Below are 22,081 nucleotides of genomic sequence, written 5' to 3'. Positions count from 1 at the left end.
ACATTAATAGAACATCCATTCGATTCTCCCCAACACTAACAAAGGGAACTAAAAAGTGTTATCTGCTTTCTGTTGTGTGGTTTTCCCCTCCAGGAAGGCTATGGCAGTAATGTAACTGGAAACTATTAAAGGAAAAGAAGCTACAGGTGCACTTATGAGCTTGTCATGCCCTCAAATAGATGACCAGGGTTGGAGTATATGCCCACAGCTTTCACAAAGTGAGTAGAAGAGCATCCTGAGAAACAAAGCACTTCCCAGTGCTACACTCAGCAAAACAGAGAACCTCAAATCTCCAAGCAGTGACCTGAAATGATAATCTGCATTTGGAAAGGTTTTGGCTGTCAGTTTTCACCAGGGTCAGGGAAGAAGGCGAGCCTCATTTGTAATTTGTACTGCTTGTGTGCATGCTCCAGAGTACTTAAAGGCACTTCATGTGCACACATGCTGTGGCTGTATGCTTGTTATGTTCTATAAATGTTCCCGTGCCCCAGGCAGTTCAGTCTGGAGAAGACCTAAATTAGAGGATTTCTTCAATGCTAGCTACGCTCTAATTTGTTTGCGTTTGCTATTTGTTCTGCTGGTCTCTGAAGAGTTAAATGTGCTATTCTTAGCTCTATCTGTTTCTTTGCCTGCTTGTTTCACCTCTGATGCAATGCAGTGCTGCCACTGCAATGCATTGTCAGTTTATATCAGATTACACCGGTAACAATTTTTAAATCAACACGAGGTTACTTGATTTGTTTTCCTTTCCTGTGGTTAGATGCCTATTAAGTAATCAGGGCTGCATGCTAACAACTCCAAGAGTAGTTACAGATCATTCTTTGACAAATAATTTGATGTGGACAGTATGTGGATGGCTTCTGAAACAATTTTTGTATAAACAATATAAATATAGCTGTGCACTGGAAATCTTCAACCCAGTTTTGAATGTAGTTTCCATGCAGAAACAAACTAAAATAACTTGCTTATGCTGAACATTAACTTTGGGCTCTTTCACATGGTACAGGTTTTGTTTTGCAAAACAATGCTGTTGACTAGAATCAACTGTTTTATGTTCTGGCTGTCCAAATGATATTCTGCAAATGTTTGTACAGACCGGGGGAGTTCTTCTCTACAGTGGCTTGGTTTTTGCTCATGGAGCAAATATGCTCCAACCATATGTTTGGTGTCATTCTGGACTTTTTGGACAGTGGGACAGAACCACAGAGAAATTTTTCTTTAGCTCACACATTAGGAGCTGTAAAGAAGTGCCCAGCCAGGAAGCTTTGTGGACCTAGAGTCTTCTATATCCAGCTGATAAAACTGATACTGTGGTACAGATGCAGGCCTGGATTTCAAAGCTATTCTGAGACAATTTTAAGTGCTTGGTTTGAGCACAAAGTAAGCTTTCAGTACATCATTTTGCATCTGCCTGCAGAAGTGTGAGAAGATGGAGGACTGACATTCACACCACAGAGGAGTTCTCACTGGGTGGAACTGGTACCAGTGAGCCTATGAGCAGCCCAAGCAGTGCGCAGCTTTAGCAAGCTTAGTCATTCTGCTGCTGCGGTTGGGAGGCACGATGACTGCTGAAACAGCTGTTTTCATCTTCTGCTTTACCTTTCCTATAGAACAATGTGCAGCATGCTGTTGCTTTGTGCTTATGCAAGACTGCTGTACTCCAGTGACATGCAGCATTTGCTAGGTAATTGCCATCCCAGGCGACGCATGAAGTTGATTTTGGTCCACTTGAGTAGTTCTAATGGTCTTTCACTAACAGGCCATTTTTCTGTTAGTTTTAGGGAGTGGATTATACCTGCTGTTCCCCCTCCTTTCCTCGGAGGGAGATCAGACACTAGGATGCTGTTAAGCTTGGTAAGAGTAGTCATAGTGGGGATCTGGGGATTTAGCCAGAGCTTTAACTATTCAGAAGCCTTGGGAGTGAAGCAAATTATTCTGAACATATGACACTTTGAGAGGAGCATTTCATACAGTGATGTACTGAATACTAAAAATAGAAGTGATTTTGTGTACTTAAGTTAACAATTGCATGCTCCACAGGTGATACACGTACTGTTTCTGGCTGTGTGTGCTTCTTTAAGATGGGATGTGGTGGGCTCTCAGCATTCTCTGTAGTTGCTAGAAATGCATTTTTGTGTGACACTTACCAGCGCGTTTGTTTAGATACAACAGGGCAAGGTTTGTTGAGCTAGGGCTATTTGGGTTGAATCTGCGTCTTAGGATAAGTGAACAACTCAGCTGTCAGGCCTGACCTTACTGTAAGTGATTCTTTGGGTTGTGATGCCCCAAGGCCCTTTTACAGGAAGACCATAAATAAATAAATTGATCATAGAAAATATAAGTGAAATAATTTCTTCCTGCAGCAATCCCCTTGGTGCAGTTTCTTGATAAAATACCTGCTGGCTTAGAGAGAATTAATTGCTAGCTTTTTCGAGAAGAAAGTATATACCTTTTTAGCGTGTCTTTTTTAGAAACAGTGCTTCATACTGTGTCTCAAAACTCAGAATTTTGACTTACTATTCCCTCCTCTATGCTAGTGTCTGTTATGGATCCAGACATAAAACCAAAGTTTCTGGACCTGTGCTGACCTGTGCGTGTATATCCTTCATGCTTAAAAAATTAACTTATTTGGAAAAAAGTCTGAATGAGAAAATACTACTTACTCATTCCTTAACAGTGCCTTAACTTCCTCATCACTGATTCCTCATCAGTGCCTTAACTGATCACCTTGAGATGAGGTTTATCTGAGCAGTTAATTGAACATCAGGGAGCAAAACCCACTTTTGTTTATCAAAGTGCAGCTGCTCATGTGATGAAGGTATTGGATGTGCTGCTGCTCCCCTGTATTGACTTAACAATTCACAGACAAAACAAATGATTAAATCTACATAAGAAGCAGATTATCTCAAGGCTTATGAGAGTGAACTATAAAATCTTAGCATGCTTTAAAAGTACCAAACCTTTATGGACGTACTGTGATCTGTTGGAGACAAGAAAAATTGGAAAAGTAATTCAGCTTTCTTGTCTGATGTGATGTTTACAATATATACTTCATACTGTGTGCATGAAACTTTTTTTTTTTGTATTTTGAAATAGTAAATATATAGCAGTTTTGCATATGGGATGCATACATGTGGATTACTTAGGTGATCTCTTGAGGAACCAAAAATCTGTCATTTTAAGAGAATAGCTGAGTTTTTTCCATCAGAACATGCTCCACTATGATTCTTGGAGGACATCTATTTTGGGCTGAAATTGTACATTGCTCTAGAAGGAGAAAATGTTATCTTGACTACTTTCTTAGTTGTACACTAACTGTTAGTGTTTGGTATTATAACATACATTGCTCTCTGCTCTGTGATTTCCAAACTGACCCTGGACTTTAAAAATCATATCAGAGTTATAGTTCCATGATTTATCAGAAGAACAATTCCATGAAATTCAGTAACAAGCTGTTTCCTAAACAAGCTGCTTCAGTGTATAGAGTTAAACGCTCTCTTACTCTTTTTACAACCTTGCATCAAATGGAAGAGATCTAGAGTCCAAAGCTATTTTTGCTCTGGAGTTCTTCCTTTGGCTTTTAGATGTGTGTGGCACCTGTGCATTGTCAAACTTTAAGCTGTCTGGCTTCTGAAGAGCAAAGCTCTAACATTTATATATATATATATATGTGTAAATATACATATATACACATAAACATGCATATGCATACACGTTTGCACACGTCAAATACACAAAGTTGTTAATGAGTCCTTACTGCTGGATTTGAAATGGAAACGTTCTCCCTAGGGTAGGTAATAGAGGGCAAATCCATCTCTTATCTGGCTCTGTGATGGTGGCTTCTGACTGAATGAAGACGGTCAGATGGTCTTCAGGCTTTCATTGCTTCTCTTAACTAATGCACTTGCAAATAAGGTATGTGAAGGAATGAATAGAAGGCTGTAACTTTTTGAAAATTGACACTAAGTATTGTTATCTTTCCATATATATGCACATAGCAATGTTCATGCTGTTGTAGGGTAGTTAAGATCCGAGCGCTAATAATCCCTGAAGAACAGGAAATGGAAGAGAAAGCGCAGGCTTGAGGCACTGCTTAGCTGGGGCATGGCATGACAGCGGTTTGAAGTTACAGTGCAAGGTATTAGTGAGAATGTTTATAAACTTTCTGTATTTGGCACAATCTAAAGCAAATGAACTTGAGTGAGGCTGATGATGGAGGGAAGGGTGAAAGAATACCACTCGGAGTGGTGGTAGGTGGACAGCAAGAGGTTTACGTTAGAAAGCATATCAGAGCAGTCTCGTCCCTGTTATTTTTGTTGAACTTGTTTTTGTGATACTGGTATTAGAAACCTTGCCAGGGGAAGTCTCTTTCCATCCTCCTGTACTCTCTCCAGTAGCACTGCTCTTATAAGTGCTGTCTTTAACTTTGAGTGCCTATATTACTGACAGTGGTTATGTTTTAATGACACTAAATTTAGAGGAACTGGCTACCCCAAAATCAGGGTTGTTAGCATCCAGGACTGATGTCAACTCTGAGCATCTTTCAGATGCCTTCATGTTAGCAAAGGAAAAACAATTCAAGGGAAACAGATGTTCTTGCTATGAAAACTGACAGTAGAACTAAGATGAATATCTGTAAATCCATCTTTATTCATGTACACATGTTGATTGCTAGTGGAGCTGATGAAAACTTGAAGAAGACAGACACCAAACAAATGTGAAAGGTTAAAATGAATTGTGTAAACCCCACTCTGTGGCTCCTATTTAAAAGCTGAGCCGACTCCCATTTCAAAACATTAAGATGTATATCTGTCCCATCCCACCCTGAATGGGGATTGAGGAAAAAATAAGGAATTTTTCTACCCTACAAACTTTCTAATTAACTCCTAGAGTAAATTGCCAGTCTAGGAATTGGTGTTATTTAAAAGTTTATTTTGGTTAACTAGGATAAATATGAAGGCTGGAAAATCTGCAGACTAAATACAGAGTTTACTTTTCAATTTGTTTTTGAACCCACAAATGTTTGTCTGGGGTGAGCCTTACAGATACATTTGAGGATGGATGTTGATAACCAGCGAAGATGAAAAGTCAATTGATAGAGAAAAAAAGAATGTAATGTATAAAGTTCTTCAGACTTGTATCAAGGAGAACTTGAGACCATGAAGTAAATCTCTGTGATGAATTAGGATAACAGTGAGATCACTGAGATCAAGCAGTTATTAATCTAATGCTTATATAGGAGAATATAAACCCGAAATTTCTTAAAGAATATAGCTGCTTGAAGTTAAATAACTACTTGGGATAATGTGGCAGCACATGCTCTTTCTCCTGCAAATATTCACAATTCTGTGGAATTTGATATGGGAGCATAGTCAAGGATGGAAGCTGTAAACATAATGCAAGGTAAATGCAGAGGGGCTACCTCCTGAACCCCTTGCCCTGTGTTCAGTGCCTTGGTACAGTGCATTCTTCCCTACCTTGTAAGAAAGTCTAAATATAAAGCTTTATCTTGTTGGTTGTCATATTCCAGGATTTTGGCTTTCTGGCTAACATCAAGAAAGCAAGAAATCTGTCATATTTTTGCAGATGAAAGATAAGATCTGGCAGGTTTAAACAAGAAAAATATTCTTGTTCCTACATACATCACAGTTATTTTGGAATATGTTGTAGAAAGAACTGGTGGGAACAGAAATAGTTGTGTGAAAGTAGTTAACATACAACTGTCTGCCAAGAGAGATTCCAGTTAATTGGCTTATAAAAATTAAGCAATTAAATATTGTTTCTAGAAATTGGGTCTAATCCTTTCAATAGGTTGGTAAAATACCTTCAGATGTTTATATTTGTCTAATGACTCTGCATTTGTAATTGTCACTTAAAAAACCCTAACCCTGTATGTGTTTGTCATTGAATGTGCGCATATTATACAGATGGGCAGATAAAACAAAGCTGAGGACTCTTGCAGTTTAAAATATATACTTGAACATATACTTGAGTCTATCTTGTCAGTTAAAAAGGTTTCACACCTGTGTTGCTATATCAGTGCTATTGTTTAGCAGATGCTACTTCAAAGAGTAGTTGAGCTCAATTTAAAGAATGTCAGCGGTAAACAAGGATTTCACTGATATCTATGTAAGTTGCTATAATGAGGTCATGATCACGAAGTCATTCCAGTAAATCATGGAAGGCTTCTTATTTGAAAAGTTGCTTGCCTTTTGCTTTCAGTTGCTGAATTTCTAAATGGCTATCATTAAAAAGTTCATTAGGGAGTATTCATCTATGTGGATTTTAAATGCAAAATCTATGTAGGTGTCTATGCTCAAATATTAAAACAACAAAAAAAAGTCTTTGTGCAAGAGACTAATGTCACTGAATGCGAACAGAATTGTGTATTGAACACTGAAGCAGCTTGCGAAGATCAGGTCATAGCAGCATTGTGGGCAAAGTCTGCAGTCAGCAGAATCCTCCCCAGTCAGCTGAGGCTCCCAAGTATAGGATTCACATAAATATCAGCCTCTTGAACTCAACTTTCTTTTCAAAGCAGCATAGAGCTGTTTTGTGTGGCACCTGGAGAACTAGAAGCTTCACATCTCCAGCCAAGTGTTTAAAGCCGTAGTGTGACCTTTGGGGCTTGGAAGTAACGATGTATAAAAGCTAGAAATGAGCCTGTGCTGGCCTGGACCTCTCTTTGCAGAATTCATACAAGAATGGATTTTCTTTTGTCCCCTTAGGGCAGGGAAGGAGTAAAGAATATGATTGCCAACAGTAACTTTTCTGGGAAAAGGCCTCTTTAAACCTGTAACTTTTGACAGCATTACAAATAACTTAGAAATCACCACAAGTAAAAGCAAAAGGCATGTCTATGTCTAAGGGTTAATTCCATACGAGTGATCTTGACGGTGGTAGGCAATAGAGAGCAGACAGTTCCTGTGTAGCCAGCAACTTGAAGAAAGCCCTTGGATCCTCCCTCCCTCCCTCCAACCTGACCTCCCCTGCCATAAGAGGCAGAAGCCAGTTCTTTCAGGCTTGGGAGCTCCTGTCAGCCAGACAAAAGTTTAGAGGAAGATGAAACAGCGTTTACTTTCCTTGGGTGCGGGCTCCAGAACTTTACGCATGATTGATTTGGATATCAGCTCCTAGAAATGAGGTCATCTGGGTAAGCTAAGCCTGCAGCGCCTTAGGTAGATGAATGCATTTTAATATGTTATTTTATTTAAAGCCCCTTTGTCTTCCTCTTTGTTCCCGCCAGTGAGATTAAGCCATGCAAGGTTTGAAACTAATGAAACTAATTAGATCTAATAATCATGGTTGATATAGAGAGCACTGCGGCCGAGAATTCTCCTCAGGCAGGGAAAAACGAGAGGCTTCCTCTCTGAAGGAGGGGAGGAAGAGGCGGGCATGGGTGGGAGCAAGAGCTGAGGGAATGCAGAACCTAGAACCATGGCAATTGAGCCTGAAAGGGAACTAACTCCCAAAGGGCTCAGTAGCATCCCTGTGTATGAACAAAAGCCACGTAACATGTACTGCAGAAATAGGTAACAGAAGGCTCTGACTCATCGTGTGGAACTGTAATTTAAGACCAAGGGGGATTTTTCTGTTTTGGATCTATTCCTACTGGCTCAGATGTCTCATAAGCCTTTAGCACCTAGTTTTAATAGAGCTAGTGCCTACAATTGAGAAATGGGCTGCATGCAAGGAGCAAAATACTACTCATCTTAAAAATATCTTCCAGCTAGGGCTGAGGTAATTGTGTGTTAAGGAGCTTCCGTCGACCTTTACTAAATTTGATTTTCTGGATTTAGAAAAGTCTGAACTCCCTAAGCAAAAATGTGCTTAGTGAAGCACTCGGCAGCAGATGCAGTGTAGGCATCTCAGTGCTTCCCACTCAGCACAGCTCGCACTGGGCGAGCAAGTGCCACCAGTGAGCGACGTGTGAGGGGTCGCTGCTGTCTGCGCTGGGCCCAAGTAGTAATTTTCTTTGTGCTGAAGCAAGTCTTGAGCGAAATAACTTCAGAATATTCCCCAAAAGTTTGTTTTACACATATTGCTAATATTGATAAGACTGTAGTAGCTCACCTACCCTCAAGGTCTGTCCCATGCCATGACTACAAAATACATGTTCATTTATCCAAGGGGCTGGGCTTTGGAGCTAAGTTTTGTTCCTTCAGAAGATCTGAATGACAGTAATCTCTGTCCTGAAACAAAATTTTGGTAATATTTCTGAAAATATACCCCACTTGTATACATGGGAGCTTTTTAAGGTAAATAATCTGTCTACATAAATGTAGACTGTCTCAAATACGGAGACATGCTCCATGTGAACAGCAAAACTACTTCTTTATATGCTTAAAGACTCTGAGCTAAACTAATAATAAGCTGGTAACTACTTGGCTACAAGGCCCATCATGCTGCCCAGAAATAGACACGAAAGAGATTTATATGGTTCAGGGCATGAGTGAAAAGACGACTTAAAATAGTATTTAAAAAATCTGATTCATAAAGGCTTGTCACTTCTACTGAATTCAGTGCAGATGAGGAGATCATATGTTGGCCCTAAACAGCTAAGGGCGATTTTTTGCTTGTTCCTCTGCTGTTCATTAATGAGCAAGCTGGCAGTGCAAGGGCGAGGTGTTTACTCGGGTGCTTCCTAGAAGGTTTTATTAGAACTACATGGATATTTAGCAATTTCTGCTGGGGGAGAGGGGGAGAAAGAGAGGCAGCATTAAGCTAGGTATTTACAGATGATTTGATTCTCTGAAATCTGGTCCTTGTGCAAGCTGCTGGATGTGCAATGGGATTGCTCCTGACAGTCTTCACAGGGCCGCAGTGCTGTGACACAGATCTGTTAACGGAGCAGCTTTAATTAAAAGGTACAGGGTTCACAACGGAATTCTGGCTTGACCCTGCACTACATCTGACTAATTCAGTGATTTCCCAGAGAAACAGTCTGCCTTCTGAGAATTGCACAGCAGTTTAGAAATCAAGCTGAAGATTGATTTGGTATGGAAAAATAATTACAAAAGAGGCAAAGACACACTGCTGGTGAACTTCAAATAGCTCCCTGGGCACAGTGCTGGCCAATCTCCGCTAACTCTTTGGTAGCTGGGGTGAGGTGGGAATAAGCACCTCTGTCTGGGCTGCTCCCTGCTGGGGCGGGTTGCTCAGCCCCCAGATGCTGTAGCAAACCTTGGCTCCGCTCAGCGATGTCGCCTCCTTTTGCTGTGGCAGCAGGCTCATGTCCTCTGCCGAACTGGGAGTAACTTAAGGCCATCATTTCATGCATGACTTGGTGAATTGTACAAGAAAGGACATTGCCAAATGAGGAGCTAAGCCAGTTTCCAATAAGAGGGCCAATCTCTGACCAAATGTTTTAGTAAGCCTGAAAACAATCGATTTTTTCCCTATTTTTACTTTTACAGTTCATTTAATATGCCTGTAACTTTGCAGCCCACCCCAAAATAAGGTTGCTATTGTATGCTTGTTTGCTCTGCATTACATTTTTGCTGAGTCGAGTGATTTCATTTCAGACTTGATCCTGTGTGGCACCGAAAAATGGTTTTGCATCAATGTCGCTTTCAGTTCTTGCTGTGGAAGTTTTCTCAGGGTAGGGGGACTTCAGATATTTGTAGCACATAAGACACAGGTAAATACTTTTCTTACTGGTTGCAGCAATATCCCCTAAATATAAGAAGAGTTACTGCTGGAACTAGAGATGATTTTAAAGGCGGAATAAATTCCAGGTAAGTCTCTCTCCCTGAATCTAGCCAGATACAGGTAATCTCTTTCTACCTTTTTGTTTCACCAAACTAATGGAGTTTTTCAGAATGGTTCTTCCAAGCAGCAAGAATTACTGGGTGGATCTGCAGTTTGTTTTTGAGAAATCTTGAATCACGGCTTAAATTTGTGCCGCAAACTAGCCTCTGTTGACATCCAATTATTGCCATTCCATTCCCAATGTGTTGAAGTATTTTTCTTGCCTGAGTGTCATTACAAGAGAACAATTACCTTTTTAAAAGGGTGACCATAATTACTTTGTGTAATGCTCCTCTATCCAGGAGTGAGAGAAAAATTATGTTTTCCTGAATCTGGGGGTAAAATTTGGCTTTTAGTTTGTCTCTGAGGGAAGTATTTTACAGATAGTCAAGTAAAGCAAATGGAGAGAAAGTAACAGGCACAATGGCATTAATGAGGTCAGCAAGAGACAGAAATGGCCCTTGTGGCAGACCATGAGTCCCCACTGCCTCTTCTGCCCCCTTTGGAGTTATTTCTTGTACCTGACAATTTAGCTGCTCCCTTCTATTGACAAGAGTACTCTGAAAGAGGCAATTTGTGAAAATAGGAAACCTTTTGTAATTTAACGTTGCTGTGGGGGAAAGGCTTGACTTTTAAGGGTTTGTGAAGTGGGCAGAAGGCAGAGAAACCCCAGCTGGAAACCCTTCTCAGAAGGGCAGGAGTCCTAACTTCAAGAAGTTAGGTTGTGGCTTCTTTTAGATGGGCATGCAGCTGTTGCTGGGAGGAAGGCAATAACATACGTTTCAATCCATCTGCCTTTCAGAATAAATCCCCATGAAAATACTAAATTTGCAACTTAATCTCCCAAGTGCAGGGATGTTAGTGTTTGTTCTATTGCTTTTAAAGTGTCTGTTCCCTTTTTACACGTAAATTACAAGGGTGACTTACAGACACTTAAATGCACATTGTGCTTTCTTGTTTCTACTGAGTGAAGTTGATGTCTTACCATGTTTGCAGCTCCTCTCTTTAATCTTAAATTAAACTGTGCAAAAATGCCTAGAAATGGACTAAGGATGTCTATTATAATAGCAGTCTAATTCTGCAGCATTTACTCAACTCTGTAGGCAGTAATCTACTTGAATTCAGTGAGGCTTTTGGAAAGCCTGTGAACTGCCAAGGTTGGTCTCTGTGTTTGAACAAACTTTTAATCATGTTTTACTTTAATTCTAATTCATAAATTAATTTGGGCTTCTTTAATTTGGTACTTCAGTTATTGGGTTATAAAGGTTTTGTAAAAATAATTAAGGAAAATATTTGAAATGATGCCAAAGTATATCTAAACTTTGATTCATGAAAGTCACATAGCTCTATTAGAGTTTAAAAAAAAAAAAAAAAAGACAACCAACCAAAAATCCCACCCCACCACCTTGACTATTTCTTTTATTGGTCTTTCAAACCACCAAATTCAGGACACGTATTATACACAACACATGTGCTTATTGTTTTCCAAAGACACCATGCCATTTTTTGGTGTTTTAAAGGAATGCTAATGTTAGAGCCATGTTTCCCCATTGTGAATTTAACTTGCATTCAGGATACTTATGGTCTTGAATCCCTGGTTTTGCTGCTGCTTTAATAAATCTGCAGCTGAATGATAACACTGGAATAACTTTTACACCGGGCTGGGGATGCAGCCTCATCTCCAGTAAGTGCGACAAACATTGCTGTAATATTTACAGGAGAGAGGCGTGCATCAAGGGTGAAATGCAAGGATGCATTTAAACATCAAACTTTAAAAACTGGTACAGTTGTAGCTGCTTAATTGCTTTGCTTCAAGGACTAATGCAATGTCTAAGGAAGTCATCTCTAAATAAGTTAGGAGACAAGATCTTTCAAAAAAAAAAAAGGCATAGACCTACTGGGGACTTTTATGACAAGATTGTCAAGAGCAGTAAGACTGGTGCATTAAGTGTCTTAGGGACCAAGCTCAGTGGTGTGTGCTTAATACAGTGAGAAGCAAACTTCAGCGAGAGGCCACTTGGATTTTTCCTGATTGTCCCCAAATTTTTCCTCTGCATATGTGCCTTGCTTAGGGGGTCTGCGTGGCCCTACTCCGAAGTGTTTAGCTTAGAAGTGCGTGTGGCTGTAAAGGACTGAGCACAAAGACATCACCTCTGTGGTAGTTAGCTGGTATACTCATTCGTGCAAAACCAAATAAGTTGTGGCAGCTGGAGCAGGGCGGTGGGAAGGGGAAAGCAGTGGAGCGAGGGAGGAGGAAGGCAGTGGTGGTGTGAAGGGTGTGCGGTGCGGGCAGGGGCCGTGAAACACCTGTGTGGGTCTGACACCTGGGACGGGTCTGACACCTGGGCAGTGCCAGGAGAGGGGGAGCTGGAGAAACGGGGCCACGGTGCCTTGGGAAGGGGGGTGCCCAACTGTCATAGAGCAGCAGGGATGCTCAGATGGAGCCAGCTTCTCTGGAGTGTTTTTGTGATATTTGGTTGCAGTCTGGAGCTTTTAGAGTTGGTTTCAGTGTGGAAACTGCAGCTCCACGCTCATTCCCCTCAGCCCATGGCAGGGATTTCTGGCTGACAGCCCCTGCAGCACGGGAAAGGAGAACACTCGGGGGCTTTCCTGGGCCACCGACCTTTCTCAGGGGCTGTTAACGTGGGACGGGCGCTCAAGTTCGCCGCTGTTCTGCCCCAAACCCCGTGCTGTCGCTGCTCCCCAGATCCGACACCTCCTCCCCCGATCGCCTGGCTCTGACTCATTCGCTGGTGCCGGCAGCAGCAGAACGGGGAGGTGGTGGCGGCGGGGGGGAGCCTTCAAAGTAGCCGCGATTCGGCTCGCTCTGACGAGGGGGGCGGCGGGCTGGGGGCGGCGGAGCGGAGCGGAGCGGAGCGGAGCGGATCGGCCGCCGGGTGGCTCCCGTGGCGCCTTCGGGAGGCGCCGCTGCCCGTCCCCGGCGCTCGCAAGAGGCTGAGACGACCTGGGGCTCCGAGGTGCCGCCCCGGGGAACTGCCGCAGCAATATTGCAACTGCCCTTTGAACAGCAAGAAAAATAATAAATAAAGAAAAAAGCTAAAAAGGCAGGATAAAAAAAAAAAAAAAGAAGAAGCCATGAAGATGCCTAAACGCTTGCTGCCAAAAGTAAAGAGCGAATCTCAGTTGCGCTGGCTCTGCTAAAACTTGACGATGCGGGCGGCGCGGAGCTGCCGGCCTCGCGGTTCCTGCGGCGGGCACGAGTTGCGGGCGGCCGCCCGGGCAGCGGGGACCCCGTTTTCCACCGGGCTGCTTGAGGAGGGACCCGCTGTGATGAGCGGCACGAGCAGGAGAGCGGAGCGGAGGCGGCGGTGAGTGCACCGGGGGCTGGTGCGGGCCTCGCTGCGGGATCCCGGCCGGCCGTGAGGGGCAGCCCCCGGGCGCCCCTCGCCCTGCCTCAGCCGGGGCCGCTACCAGCAGTGGCCCCGCGGCCACCGGCGAAAATCCGAAGCGATCCGAGCTTTCGCTGGAGTGACCTCCTCGCGTGGCTCCCCCAGGGTCGGTGCTGATGGAGCGGGAGCGGCACCGGATCGCGAAGGGATCCTGTCCGCAGCCGATCCCGCTCTTCCCGGACCGTGCTTGGACGGATCCTAACGGGGAAGCTTCCGGGAGGGGGCCTGGGGGCTTCTCGGGGGGAGTCCGGGGGTTCCCAGGGCAACTTTTCCCTCTGGTCGCTCCCGGAGCGCGCCCGGGTCCCCGCGCCCCGCCAGCTCCCAGCCTGGCAGGGGGTCTTCTCCCCCAGCCCCCGACCCCATGCCGGGGGCCGCCCCCGAGGCCCCCGCCCCGCCGCCGCTCCGTGTGCCGAGGCGCGGGGCCGCCAGGCGGCGCCATCTTCTCGCTGCGCCTCCGCCCGGGGGCGCCCGGGCTGGGGGCTGGGGGGCTCGGGGAGACACGGGGAGGGGGGATCCGGGGGCGCCAGCCCCGACTGTCCCCCAGTGGCGGCTGCGCAATGCTCTGCGGCGAGCCGGGCTGTACGCGGCTCGGGGAGTCCCCTCCTGCCGCTCGCGGTTACGGGGGTGGAAACCCCTCGGGGCGCAGCAGCAGGGGGATATCTGCAGTTAGATCGCCGCTCCCTCCTTCAGCTAGTTCAGAGCACTTCTGTGGCTCACCTCTCTCCCCGTCCTACTCTCTCTCCGTATTCAGACCCCTACAGGGATTCAGTGAAGAGATGAAGTAAACCGATGCAGCGATGCTCGTTCGTGGAACACCCTCCCCTTCAGCACCAGCAACAACTTCGCATCTGAGATCAGCAGTTCTGAGATGCTCAAGTGAACGCTGTGTCAGAGGAGGGAGAAGAATTAAGAGAGAATATCATGCTTCTGAACCTGTTCCAGAAACGCAGTTAGACTGTGCGTGAGCAGCAGCTGCCTAGGAGAGAGCTCCAGAAATAAAACAGCACGTTTCTGGGATGCCGTGAGATGTACGGAGTATGTGGACTGGGGTTTCCAGCAGACCCTGGCTTACTTCTATCATTATAAGCTAAAGCACTTCTTCCTATTAGACCGGGACTAAGTTTTAAATAGACGTTTGCAACAAAGGAAAATAGACTTCAATTTTTTACCCGTTTTAGGAGAGCAAGGTTAAAAAGAAGGATGGCAATGTCTTTTTTTAATGATTTCTGCCGTTCTAATTTTGTTAGCCATCCAGGAATAATTTTAATGGGTCTGTCTTCTGAACTTGTGCTTCGTTTTCTGCCTTGCCTGCGGGAGACCAGTTGTAACACTACCTATCATTGGCAAGTCAACTTTCTGAGGGAATGTAAGAGGCTTGAATTGAAACTAAGATGAAGAACAAGTTATAAAAAGCTGCTAAAGTTTGCATTGTATCCAGAATCTTTCTATTTAAAACCTTTGTTGGAGATACACAGTACATATTTTTTTTCCTCTCTATTTTTCTCATACGATGTGATCAGTTTTACAGGGGATAAAGCTGGCAAAGATGAGGAAAATTGGCTGTGCTCTCCTGGTACTCCAAGCTCTTCTGGCACCCCTGGATCTTGTTCATGGAGCAGAGAAGAGTTATCCCATCCTGAACATTGCAGTGATTCTGGGAAGGACCAAGTATATCACAGAGAGAGATATCAGAGGTCTCTGGACCAGGGAAATGTCAGCAGACCTGACTGTTGATGTCAATGTAGTGACCCTTCTGGTGAACCAGACTGACCCTAAAAGCATCATAACACATGTTTGCGACTTGATGTCCGGCACCAAGATCCATGGAGTGGTTTTTGGAGATGATACTGATCAGGAGGCGGTAGCTCAGATTTTGGATTTTATTTCGTCGCAGACTTCTATTCCAATTCTTGGAATTCATGGTGGGGCCTCCATGATAATGGCAGATAAGGTAGGAAAATTATTCAAACCTTTTGCTAGTCTAAAGTACTTCACTGTGTTGATTTCTATTGTGAATAATCACCACAAGCAGTTCAAACAGGATGCCTGTAATTATATATACTTTAAGAAAGAAGAAAAAAAGAAATGTACAGAGCAGTGTACTCATTGACTACTCATCAAATATTCTGAAATATTTTGGGGTTCATGCTTGAAACTCAGTTTTCCTTCTGCTGTAAAGGCAGTTCTGATTAAACTTTACTCTTCACTAAACTGAATGCTGATCAACTTAAAACTTTTATTAGCAAATGTGCCGTATGGCTGTAAACAACAAAATAGGTCAATAAAATGATTTTTGGGATAAACTATAATTATAATTATAAAATTATAATTAGATACTATTCTGCCATGCTCATAAGAGCTAGCAAGCTATAGACCTGAATGTTTTTAAGGACAATAGAAGTTAGAGGACATTTATATTAGGCTGGCGTTTTGTGATCCACTATGGTCTATGATTTAAGTGGTCTTGCAAGCTTGAACCAGACCTTATATTCATTGTATTTATTGAATTAGATTTTCACTATGTGGATACTTCTAATTTCCTACTATAGCTCATGAAAATCCACAACGGCATTGTCAGAAGTCTGGAGGTAATGACAAACTGTTTTGTTGGGAAACATTTCTTTGTGTAATCCTCTCTCTGTAAGTCTGTGGGACGACAGACAGAAGTGACTCACGTATGCAGCTCATCTGCCTTAACACTGTAACAATTAAAAAAAAAAAAAAAAGAAGATGAATCTGGCACTGCAGATTTGATTTTGTAAAGCGATCACTGCTGTTTCTGAAGCAGTAGGTTCTTAGCACCTTGCAGGACTAAGCTTTCTGGCATGGACAGCTGCTTGGCCTGAAAGTCTGCGAGGAGCTCCTGCCGATGCTGAGGAGTATGTGCTGTGTAAAAGAGGGAGCTTGGGAGTGAGAAATGGTTTATTGGTTTTCCTGCATACCAGGCTTATATTGCACACATTACACTCAATGTTGATTGTAACTTATTTCCTAATACTTGTACCCTTTAGGGTTCCTTATTCATTAAATATTGTTATTCCTTATAGATGGTTTTTGAATAGCACTTTAAGACCTCTCTGAATCTGTCTAAAAATGAAGTGGTCCAGATAGGTTGTTTCATAACCTGGGGGAAAAAGAAGCAGGGAAGATGCAATGATTAGTTACAGCTGAGGAATCAGTATCAAACTTTTGAGACCTCTTCTCTCTGGGAAAAACTTTTTCATTGGGATTAAAGGGATCCGGTGTCTCTTAGTGTTTTAAATTACCTTCTTTTAGAACTTGTTTTGCAATGGCGACAATAATAGATTCTGAATTATAGCAGAGATTCTATAACAATGGGCTTGACAGCTTGATTGGTATGGAGAGAGCTTTCCATTCAATGCTACTATCTTAAGTGTAAATGCAGTGACCAAGTAACAGAGACAGTTATTTCATTTAGCTTTTAAATTGCTACACGGATTTTCTCGTCTTTCCAAAGTTAGCTTTATGTATATTTAGGAATTTTATGTGATATATATTTCACTCAGCTTCCTATTCCAGCATAAAAACTCTTGAAACTGAAGATCCTAGTGAGTGTTGAGTGATAAAACTCAGGCAGAAATTCGTACAGCATCAACTTCATGCTCAGTAGCTGAATGCAGGATGTTACCGATGCTGATTTTTTTACTTTTATGTAGAAGCCACTAGAACATCAAATAAATCATATTTTCTCCTGTTCCAGGAAGTTAACAGGGTTTCCGCTGTATGCTAATATTGTCGTTATTATGACACTGATTTTAGGTTATCACAGTATGATAATAAAACATCTTTGTGCTGAAACTCGGCTTCTAAGATTCCCATTTAGGAAATCAAAATCATTCTCTTGTGTGTTAAGACAATCTAACAGAGATGTCTTTAGCAGCTTGAATTGGCTGAAGATATTGTTTCTTCATTTAACTAAAATTGCCTTAATTTTTAAATGTGGTTTTCCAATGCACATTATATCTTGTAACTGGGCTTGGAACACTGCAGTAATAAGACTTGCATGTGTCACTCAATTAACTGTTCATTTGGGAATGAATTCCTGCGAGTCAAGGGTGGAATTCACAGTGCTGTCATAAAGGCAGAGGAGATGAAACTGCCAGTGTCAAATCTGTCTGCCAAGTCAGCGTCAGGATTTCAGCTGAAACACATGGATGCTGGTTTAAATTATAAAGTTGATACAAATTTACAAACTCTTCTCTTTTGTCTCTCACATTGAGATCGCTGGATATGGAAAAACAGGTGCTTGGTCCCAGTCCTGCTTGTGGATGAAGTTCCTGCCTGTGGCACTCTAACAAGGCCGTTTAATTTACATGCTTATTGTGTGGCTCTATTAGTTTTCCTTCTCTGTGGAATCATGCTGGTACTGTGTTTTAGATGTCTTTTACAACTAAATGAGTGTCCATGTGTTGTATCTGCTCATTTGTAGTCTACAAGCACGGCTGACACAAAGGCGACGTAACGATTCAGTGAACTCCGCGCCAGGTAGTTATATGATGCCTAACTGTCCTAAACGTGAGCTGGGCTGGAGGGATGCGAACGAGAAGTCATTGTCTATAAGGCTGTGTGCTTCGCTGGAATGACTCTGGATAGAAAAGCTCACCGCTTTCTGTATTAACAAACACCATGGCAATGTGAACCCCGTACAAAGAACCATCCCTAGAAAAAAACAGGTTATTCTAGGTTTATAAACATGAGCTGTGCACACACATGGAGCATGCAGTGATTATTGCAGGACGTACAGCTTCTGAAGTACTGAGTCCCGCTGCCAACCTTAGCTGTGCAGGGTGCATAGCTTAGCCTGCCTCTCAGTGGCCACTACTCGGCTTCGGTTTGGTTCCCATTTGGCTGTACCAGTCAAATATGTTGGAAATAAATTGCTTCATATAGACTATGAGTATTAGGACAGGAATGTAAAGGCTTCTGACCCTGCCTTGACCTGACATCTGCTGTCAAAACCCTACCAATAAAGCAGCGGGACAGGTAAGGATGCAGGGTACCTACGTGAGCCGGCTGGGGGTGCCCTTTGGGCCGTGCCACGCGCTCTGCCTCCTGCCGGCTGCATCACCTGCTGCTGGCACCGACTCCTCTGCCAGCGAGCTGCTCCTTGGCTTTGGGCCCCTGTTCTGCCATGGGCTCCAGGCATGCTCAGATGTGAGACAGTCGGCTGAAACAAGATGAGAATCGTGTCTGGGGCGCCTGTGCCAACTTGCTGTGCATCAGCAGCCCTTGGAGGATGCTGCAAACAGACTGGCTGTTTATTCATCTCGTGTCTGTTGAAATATGAGAGATCTCAAACCAAACACTGCTTAGGAACTGTTTCCTGACTTGAGCATTTGGTTTTAAACTTAGTTACGTTTGTTTCACCACATGCCGTCATTATAATGATTGTAATCACGATACCTTTCTAAAACAGAACATCATGGTTAGTTCTGTGACAATAATGAAAAATTGGTTTCTTTCAGAAGTGGGAAGAGGCCCGTATGTATCATAAACACATCCAGGAGTACTGAGCATCTTTTGCATGCTGCAAAATTGAGTCTAATTTCACATTAGAAACCTTTCTGAAAGACATAAAAACTTGAGGCATTTTAGTGCTGTGAAGGTACTGTGAGTCATAACGCATAGCTGGGCAGCACAAAAGGTGAGGGTAATCCTCCATTAGGGCTATTGCAAAGTGAAGCTTCTTGAGAGAGCTCTAGAAATGTTAAACAAAACAAATCTTTTTCCAAAAGTGCTACGGATGAATAAATTATCATTCGTTGTTATTCTCTGTGCTGATAAATTAACATTGGCAATTAACACTTTCCTTAATTGCCTAGTACAAAATCCATTTTGCGTCTACCACCACCTTCAGCTTTCCTTTTTGTATCCCTCCTCATCCCCTTCCATAGCAGTGAAGCCAGAATCACACAATAGCTGACGTTAGAAGGATATCTGGAGGTGTCCGAGCCAACCCTAGCTCAGCGCCTGGGGTCGGACCGGTCAGGGCCCCCTCCAGTCAAGTTGTGAGTATCTGCTTGCACTTTGACACAGCAGTCTTTCCAGGCAATCTGTTTCAGCATTTCAGCTCTGTCACCATGCAAATATTTTTGTTGTATCTCATTAGGATTTCCCTCTGCACCATGAGCACAACCTCTTGTTTTTTTGCGATGAATCTCCAAGCCGAACTCTGTTTAGTTTAGGCTGCAATTACACCTGTCCGTACTCATCCCATCCCTGGGTACAAACCAGTGCCCTCCACCTTTCCTTGCAACCTCACGTGCTCTGGTCCTTTGGACTCACTCAGAGGTGCTGGTGTCTTGTACAGGGGGTCCCAGAACTGGGTGCAGGACTCCAGCAATGGCATCGTGAGTCCCACAGAGGGGATAATCCCCGTTCCCGAGCAGCTGGCTGGGCTCCTGACAGCACAGCTTGGTGCATGTGGGGCTTTGTCACCGAAAGGGCGCACTGCTGGCTCCCGTTCCACCCCACTGCTGGCTCCTGTTCCACCCTGCTGCAGGCCCCTGCCTCCTGGACTACCATGGGTATTTAGCGAGGCACCTTCTGTGAATAAATACTGAGGGAAAATGAACTTTTAAAGCCTTGTTCGTTCTTTCAGAGGATATTTTTCAGGTGTTTTGATGAAGTACTTTCAGACTTCTGCATTACCTGTTGTTTCTAGCTTGCTGTAGAAACAAGCTGGGGCTGCTTTGTTTTCCCTCGTTCCTGAGATCCAAAGACCACACAGCACTTGTGCAAACCAGGATCTAACCACAGCCTTGCTGCTGGGAATAGAGCACACCTAGACTCCTGGCTCTGGTACTGGCAGTTTGTTCCCTGCTTCACCTATAACTTTGTCCACTGCTCTTAAGTTTCTACATGCCTTACAAAGTTTAGTTTTTGTCATGTATCCTCATAGCGCAGTGGCCATTATTTAAAAAAAAAGAAAGTTCGAAAGCTACATGTCACATTAGTACTGTGCGTATGAGTGCTTCAATTCTTATGCTTTAAAAATTGTGGCAAAGAAGCGGGGGGATGTTGGGTTTCTTTTTTATTGTAGAATCGCTTTGGATATCATAATTCATGGCATGTGCTTTGTATGCCTTCCATGTGAGTTACGTAGATCTTTTTCTAACTCATTGTAAAAGCAGTCCCATATTTTTACAGAAAAAAATAAATTTAAGTTTTGTAACATCTCATTCTTCCCTTACTGATAATTGTATTAGCATGAATATGGCACTATGCTCCTGAGCATGTTAATAATTTTGGATTTGGTTAGTATTGCAGAAGATTGGAAGATTAAACTGTAGTTAAACATTTTAGTGCAAAAATACCTATATTAATTTAATTGGCGTTTCACGTCTAGGTACCTTGTGCTGCTCCACTGCATGCAAGTAATACTTGCAGCTTCTGCCTCCTGTAAAGGAGCAGGGGAATTGGATTTTCCTTCTTTTGTCCTGTACTAATGCTGCTGTGGGAAGCATAACTTTCAGAAATTCTTGTTTGTATTTTGAACTGGAACAAAAATGAAGCACTGATCTCTTGTGAATCTGTGTTTACTTGACCATACCCATAAAAAATCAGTCTGTATGTATTTTAAAAAGAGTTGTCTTGCACATCAGTAAAGATTTTTAGAACTGGGCTCGTAATCTGCAGGTGTACCTTTTATGCACAGGCACCTGGACCATTGTAATAAAATGGTTAAAACATGCTTGAAATCTGTCTTCCTGAGGCGTACGGAGTGGATACAATTTCTTGTGCTTTTCTTTATGTGGAGCCGGCACTCTGGGAGCACAGGGTGGTTACGATGCAGCCCGCTGCTGTACATTGCTATTCGTGGGCTGTCATTGCTACAAGAAAGTGAAGTTCAGTAGCGAGAGCCGCGGCGTTCACTGCATTGAGCTCTGTCTCAGAGCTTGGAGGAGTGTTATATTCATAGAATGTGCCTTGCTTTCTTGCTCTCTTTCTCTCCCGCTGTTCACTAAGTTTTATGGGATTTCCCTACCTGTTTCTGAGACGATTGTATTTTCCTTGTTCTGGTCCTCACAAAAGTCCCCTTCTTAATTTGATGAAAGAAAGCATGGCTGATTTACTGGAATATCATGGGAGTAAACTTGAACTGTCCCTCTTGGAGATGGAGACAAATTTGGTGTAATTAGTCCAAGTAGAAGGAAGATAGGTTTGAAGAGATCAGGAGTTTCTGTCACTAAGAAGCAAATTGTAGAAAAGTAGAAATCTTTTGCATAATACCACATCCTAGAGTTTTTCTGTTTTTTGAAGTAGCTCAGGCATGGGCAAATTTCCTATTTTTGGCTTGTTGGAGTTTACGCTGCTGCAGCTGAGCCCAGGATGCAGGATGGGATCCTATAAACAGCTCTTATTGAGGAGAGTGGCATGTTGGTTTCATTGAGATGTAGTCATATTTTCATCTCAAAGGTACCATTTTCTTTCTCTTCCAACTGCCCGTTCTTGGAAATAGAAATCCATAAGTGCCTCAGTATGTTTTGAGCAGTAATGTCTTAAAACTGCTAGTAAGTTGATGTTGTAGATCATCCGTGCTATCCAAACTATTGCCTGCATATAGGAAATTACAACACAGCAGACTCCCAAGCTGTAAAAGTAGGACACCAGACCTTCAGCATAATTTTCTGCTTGCAGGCATTCTTGGTGGCATCTTATTTTATTATTTTTTTTTTCCAAGGGCATTCTCAAACATAAAACCCAAGACGATTTCCTTTAAGCTACAAAATAATAATGGGGGATTCTAAAAAAGCACATAAGACACTTCTGGTAATCAGAATATATCCAGAGAACATGCCTGAAAATATTCATCCTAATAAAACTATGCAGTGAACAGAAGGGTATTGGTATCATGTCAAAGCCATTTTGTGTCTTTTCTATTAATTATTTTTGAGAGC

At 43.0% G+C, this 22,081-nt stretch overlaps 1 protein-coding gene across 9 annotated transcripts in view; it reads left to right on the top strand.

Annotated features, from left to right (window-relative positions):
- GRIN2A (glutamate ionotropic receptor NMDA type subunit 2A) overlaps positions 1-22,081 on the top strand; it is a 226,225-nt gene that overhangs the window by 21,726 nt on the left and 182,418 nt on the right. For 2 of the 9 annotated variants that reach the window (XM_083799667.1, XM_083799679.1), the window contains exons 1-2: positions 12,635-13,079; positions 13,912-15,111. The exons of 1 other annotated variant lie outside the window; for it this stretch is intronic. In XM_083799667.1, coding sequence (XP_083655793.1) covers positions 14,707-15,111 — 405 coding nt within the window. In that variant the 5' untranslated portion in view covers positions 12,635-13,079; positions 13,912-14,706. 6 more of the 9 variants (XM_083799676.1, XM_083799678.1, XM_083799673.1 and 3 more) reach the window with 6 other exon arrangements.

The sequence above is a fragment of the Anser anser genome, assembly GCF_964211835.1.
Source record: "Anser anser genome assembly, chromosome: 15".
NCBI lineage: Eukaryota > Metazoa > Chordata > Aves > Anseriformes > Anatidae > Anser > Anser anser.
Note: the sequence above shows the minus strand (reverse complement) of the source record. Positions and strands in the feature narration are given on the sequence as shown.